The 6,506-nt window shown below is 43.8% G+C and overlaps 1 protein-coding gene across 3 annotated transcripts in view; it reads left to right on the plus strand.

Moving 5' to 3' along the window:
- adgb (androglobin) overlaps nucleotides 1–2,471 on the plus strand; it is a 44,620-nt gene extending 42,149 nt beyond the window's left edge. For all 3 annotated transcript variants that reach the window (XM_029462689.1, XM_029462690.1, XM_029462691.1), the window contains 2 exons: nucleotides 631–814; nucleotides 992–2,471. In XM_029462689.1, the coding sequence (XP_029318549.1) occupies nucleotides 631–814; nucleotides 992–1,195 (388 nt within the window). In that variant the 3' untranslated portion in view covers nucleotides 1,196–2,471. The remainder of the gene's footprint in view (nucleotides 1–630; nucleotides 815–991) is intronic.
- Nucleotides 2,472–6,506: the final 4,035 nt, after the last annotated feature.

Consider the following 6,506-nt stretch of genomic DNA (forward strand, 5'->3'; position numbering starts at 1 on the left):
TCTTGAAAAGATCTTGTTGCCTCAGTAGACATGTTTTAAGATTGGCGACCCGGTCCTCTCTCTCATCTCCCTGGTATTTTGCATACTCCTCAGCATGTCTAGTAATGAGTAGTAATGACGTCTGATGTTGTATTCCTTGTGCACCGCAACTTTCTCTGTGCATATAAGACACGTCGGGATGCCCCTGTGCTCAACAAAAAAATATTCCGTCTCCCACTTTTCCTGAAATTGTCTGTGCTCGTCGCCAACCTTTCTCTTCACGGCAGTTTTTGAGAAAGACATGACGGGCTGGGTGACAAAAAAAAACCGTTGCTGTCACAAGCCTGAGCTATGGTAGCCTATAAGTGATTAAAACAAATATAAAACGCCCAAGGCAACGACTCGCACGGGCCACACTAACACTAAACTTTGATGTCAAGTAGGGGGCCACAAAATATCGTCCAGCGGGCCGCGAGTCTGAGACCCCTGCTCTACATGAAGACCTTGGAGTGTGTCCAAGACCTTGGAGTGTGTCCAATCAACCTCCTCACATGTTCATTAACATCTTCATCAATCAATTACGAATATTAGGGAAGTATCTTCATAAGCATGTAAACCCGTAATAAATCAAGTCCTTGTGTACGTCCGTAGACTCCAAAAGGATTGCCCAGCGCTGATGGACTCACAAAGGGAAGAGATCCAGCAGAGGGAGCGCTTGGAAAAGATCCAGTCTTACCGGTTGGTCCGAGACAATGTGCTGGAGCACCGGAAACGGCAGGAGCTCAACAGGAAGGAGCTAATGAGACACCAGCTGGAGATGTATGAGAACATGCAGGTCAGTGGAGACAGAGAGGGGACTGTGTGATGTCTAAAAGTGAAGATGCAGACAACAATAATCATCAGACTATCAATGTAAACGAGAGTGAGGGAGATCCGTTGTTAGCTTCCTTCCCCTCAGGTTAGACATCATTCTGTAACGTCTTTCTCTTTGCCTCCCTTGTCTTGTCTCCAGGCAGCCTCGAGGCAGCGTCGTAAGAAATTACTCGATGCTTGTGAGGCATTTAGCAGCCATCAGATGGCGGCCGTGAAAAAGGTACAAGAAGCAAAACAAGTTCTGGAGGAGGACCAGGAGGCAACTCTAGAAAAAACAACCCCCACCTCTGCTGCCGCCCAGCAGCACAACAAACGTGTCAAGAGTGCCGGCAAGAAGAAATGATGATCCAGTTCCAGTCTCAAGTCTCCTGAGCGAACACCTCTCAACAAGTCTGTTTGAACGCTCTTCATTTAATCACAACATCGTAGCCTGCACTTGATGATATAACACCTCACCAGAAGATTGTTGCAACACCTGATTCAGAGCTGCAAGTGCTATTGCCTCTTGCTTATGTCATTTGAAATATGAAACTAAGAACTATAAGTAGTTGGATTGCTAATGTTTGTAATGTTGTTTTAAAAATGACCAAATATGTTCAAACTTTCAGGAAATGCAATATTTAAAAAATATAATTTTTGCACACATCTATGACCTTCGTGTATAACCTGTGTTAACACTGTATAAAACATAATACAATATAAAGGCTGTGTGCATTTGAGAATGTCAAGCCATCTCACTTGCAGTGTTGCCTGATTATATTCCGCAAATCTTTTGTTTTCTTGAAGGTCACTGTATTGATTGTATGACTGCTACTGATTGATTGGTTAATTGATATATTCCTGCTGATGGAAGCCCACAAGAGTCAGTTCCAAGATAAAGTGTTGCATAAGGAAAATGCAGCATGGGTAGGTGAGTATCGATTACCATAATCCCCAAGGTTGATGTGAATATATTTCCGATGGCTTGGCTTCTGATATGCATAACTGTAAATCAATCAAGTCCTTCTTTGTCAAACGCTGTAGTAAAGTAAGTGTCCTTTTATCTTTGCTTAGTATTTGCAGTGCATCTAGTTGGTCTCCATCCCCCAGAGTCAGCTGACCAGCTGAGGAATGGGAAGCTAAATTGGAAATGAAAGGGAAGAGGGTGCCATCTAGTGGCTGTGGACATTAATACATTAATTCATTACTGCACTATGCTATTTTCATGGTTGACAATAATGAATAGTTCAATTGTGTGCTGCTGCATGAAGGAAATTATTATTATTATGCGGTGTGTTCGTGTATAAGAGTGTGTGGATGTGCGTGTGTGTGTGTGCACAAGATAGCAGGGTGAGAGGAATTAGTTGTGCCTGCTTGTATGTGTGTGCATGTGCAAAGTCATGCTGCAGTAATCCGTTCCTGCTCTAAAGCTTTTGTACCCTGATGCAGACAATTAGTTTATTAAAATCCTTCTTTGTAGGAAATGATTCCCTCTTATTATGATACTGGATTTAAATTAGGACTATACAACATATGAATCACGAGTTGGACTCGTACAAAGATGCTAGACACAAGGATGCTGTAGACACGAGGACATTTTAACAGTAGTTTGTTTATACCTACACAATGTTGAATATAAATCCTTCCACCTAGTGCTGCTCCGCTTTTCACTCATAAGTAGAACACAATGTCTGTATCGCTTCGGCTCATAAAAGTGTGCTAGTGCGTGATGTGTGTATTTCTCCCTGCATTTTAAGTGTAAGGCCTCATCTAGCCAACTCCTGTTTCTACCCTTGTAACTGCATGACGAAGCTAATCGTGAAAGCCCTGTTCCTGGCACAGAACATTCCCTCTTGACTGCACTGTTCTCTCTCTTGCCCGGTGCATTCCTCCCCATCTAAAACATTAGCTGTTATTTACTGTTTTCCGTACCCCTAAACCCGCCCTCCTCCTCTTGTGCATCAGGTATAGTGGATGGGTGTGAGCGTGTCGCACCGAGAGAGAGAGAGAGCGAGAGAGAGAGAGAGAGAGAGAGAGAGAGAGAGGATCACACGACACTCTAATTGGCAGTGACGTGTGTGTATTAACGTAGAGGCTGTTTGTTAATTGGCAGCTGTTGGCTGGTGGTTGGACGCAAATGAGTTATGAGCGACAGAAGAACTCTGGTGTAACCTTGAAAACAAGGGGACAGTGGGCCGTATGTATGTATGTGTGTGTGTGTGTGTGTGTGTGTGTGTGTTTGCGTGTGGGTGGTGTGATTGCCTGTGCATTCCACTTCCCACAAGTAATAAGAAAATATTTGATTCTTAAATGGACCCACACTGAGGGATGATGAAATTAAGTGAAAGTAGATACACATTTCCCGAGCAGTGTGGAGACTGTGGTGGCTCTTTAATTCACTTTCCATTTTTAGAGGTAATAATTCAAGATTGCCTTAATCAATTTCTTTGCTATTGCTTTTGTGAATGACAAAAAGGGGCATTTGAACTCGCAGGAACTGACTGTGTATTCATGGTTTCTCTCTCCGTTTCTATAGCAACATCTCTGTATGCCATGTTGTTTTTCAGGGAGCTGTGGCGCTGTCCTTTCCCACCTTCCTTAAAATGTCATGTGGCTCAGTATCAGAGGATCGCAGTCTTCATCGAGTTCATATCGTCTCCTACATTAACTTATCTGTCAGCAGTTAGATTTTAAACTGATCCATTTCAGTGCAAACGTTCAGGCTTGTGGTAGAACCAGGAGCCTGTTCGCTTAGCTTAGCATGAAGACGGCTAGCCAGACTTTAGGAGATCACCGGCCAAGAAATATTTCAAGCACGTAAATCTGCATGAAACCACAAAATGGCATTTTTGACATCATAGTTTTTGTGCAGATTAAACAAATTAGATATAATAAGGTGTTAATTTGTGAACTTTAGAGGTGTTGGTAGATGTTTTTTTTTTAACCTGTGGACAGAGCCAGGCTAGCTGTTCCCCCCTGCTTCCAGTCTTTATGCTAAGCTAAGCTAATCATGTCCTGGCTGTAGCTTCATACAGATATGAGAGTGGTATCGATCCCCTTATCTAACTCTCAGCAAGAAAGCAAGTAAGCATATTTCCCAAAATGTTGAACTATTCCTTTAAGTGTACATCTCTGAATTATGCACCACCTAGTGATTTTCTACCATAAAAAATTCAATGTGTAATTCTGTAATGTCTGCAAAGAATATGCAGCGCCCTTCAAGTCTTCATGAACCTTGTGCTCAGTTAGCTCATTTTGCCTTTTCAATTCACCTTTCTCTGCTTTGCACAGGCTTACGCATTCCCCCATGCATCAATAATACACACATACACACAACCAGACACAAACATGCACTCCCAGCCGGCACGGGGTGGATACAGGGTCCTTTTGGTTTATTGGCTCAACATGCTGCAGCATTGTCACATTGTTGTTGCTCTCTCCCTCTGGGACTGAATGTCTTTTGAGGTCCGTCCTCAGGGCCTGCTATGCTGATAAAAGGCAGAAGAGAAAGACTTTGAGAGAGAAAAGCCTGTGCTTCCGTGCGACATGGACTCAGCTCAGACGACATAGAGCAAAAGGCCAAGTCTAGCACTGAAGGGGAAAAGGTGAGTACTCAGATTGACATCCAGGCTTTACTGCAGTAATTCAAAACCCCAAATGCGCACAAACACAACACACACACACACACACACACACACACACACACACACACACACACACACACACACACACACACACGGAACCCCACACTTGCAGACACAGAAATGCTGACCTGGTTGCTGCCTCACTCTCGTAACCCAACTATTTCACTCCCCTGCCTCACCTTGCTTTGGCTAATCTCTCTCTTTACTCTTTTTTTTGGCCCACCGTCCAGCAGCAGCACCACCACCACCTCTCTCTTCAGCTAACAGCTCTGCAGACAGGCGATGTGAAAATCAAATAATGAGTCTGGAGAAGTTCACAAAAAAAACTGCAACACTTCAGTTTTTAAGGTGCCGAGAGAATAAAGCACTGAACACAAGGTCATCATCACCATAGAAAAACAGCGCCTGTCATCAGATTTAAGTGACGAGACCTATAGCGTGAGAAATCCTGTGTCCTATTGTAACTTATACAGATAGGCTTCCCAATTGTATCTTCCTCGTTTCCCTACGGCCCTCGCTTATCAACGTCTACAAGATCCTCTGTATGATATGAAGGTCAAACCGAGTCAATATTTAAACAGGGCTGAGGAGTCTGGATAAAATGTCTGTGGTCCAGCTCTATGTACACTTCGGACAATGACAGCAGAGATGGACCAGTTGCTATTCAAAGCACAGGCCTGGGTTGACAGCTGTCCCTATCTCAGCACATCACTACACAACTTTTACAGTGGAGTGATCAAGTGATTGTGTGTATGTGTGTGTCCATACATGTTAATCAAAGCTTGTTTTTGTTTTTTGCATCCGAGCTGTCTTCTGGGATATTTTAGTCCCAACTACATTCCCTGACAGTTACGCTAACTGCTACTGATATCAGGGAACTTCTTTTGGTGGCCGCTGTGTGTTTGGAAGTTGCACATGTCTATACTTATTATAGAGAAACCATCGTGGTTGTCAGGATGCAGCTGATGTAACTTCCTGTTGTGCCACAGCCTGTCACAAGTGTTTATTTCAAAAGATCTTTGAACGGTGATTTACACCGCTACAGATATAGTCTTTGTTTGTATCTGTATATATGGAACACTTTTGTTTAGCACAGCACTAATCATGCATCATTTGATGTCACCACTTCAAAGCGATATGGGGATGAAGGGTAAGCTAATAGATAGATGGGAGGATACACACAATTTCCTTAAATAGCATCACAACGACTGCTTGAATCACAACCTAATTGCCTTGTGTCGGAGATGATTGCATTAATTCAGCGGTGCAGACTCAGTTTACACAGCAGAGCTGGGAGGTGTCGGGTTGCCAATAAAACAGGAGTCTAAGTTTCATCCCACTTTATTGGATTGTGCAATAGCCTATGCCAATCACAGGGGATAATTGTGCGGATTAATTTACCATCAGAGGCTACAGAACGAGAGGGGTCCGCGGTAAGACGGCTCACCGTCGCGCCGCTGTAGTCTACTCTCTCCTGACAGACATTCACTTCTAATGTGTGTGGACAGAAAGGGCTCAGTGTGTTGCATGTTCATGGTGAGGGTTCTGATTTGATAAAGTGTGAATCGATTAGTGCTTAAACCAACATGGGGGGGGGGGGGGGGTGCTGTACAAGGGAGTCATCGATAACCTTTCCTGTGCTCGGCTTTGATTATTGCTATCTTAGGTAACAGGACTGGAGGCTTCTCTCTTTCTCACGCTCACACACACCACACACACACACACACACACACACACACACACACACACATCCCTTTGAGCCTACTATTATAACCCTATGTGTGTGTGATTAGGGAAAAGGGTAGTGGGTAGTTCACCCTAATACCAGTAAAATCATGGCAGCCTTTCATTGACTGTATTGGATTTCCCCTCTGCTCCATCAGACGACTGAGACCCCTCTGGTCTCGACTCATTGAATCACTGACATTGAACTGAGGACACAAAGTTATCCACCTCCCATGTCCCTTTCTTCGATCTCCGGATGACTGGTTTAAGTAAACTTAATTTTGGCTGCACGCCTACTGCAGCTTC

This window comes from Cottoperca gobio, chromosome 24 (assembly GCF_900634415.1).
Source record: "Cottoperca gobio chromosome 24, fCotGob3.1, whole genome shotgun sequence".
NCBI classification, from domain to species: Eukaryota; Metazoa; Chordata; class Actinopteri; order Perciformes; family Bovichtidae; genus Cottoperca; species Cottoperca gobio.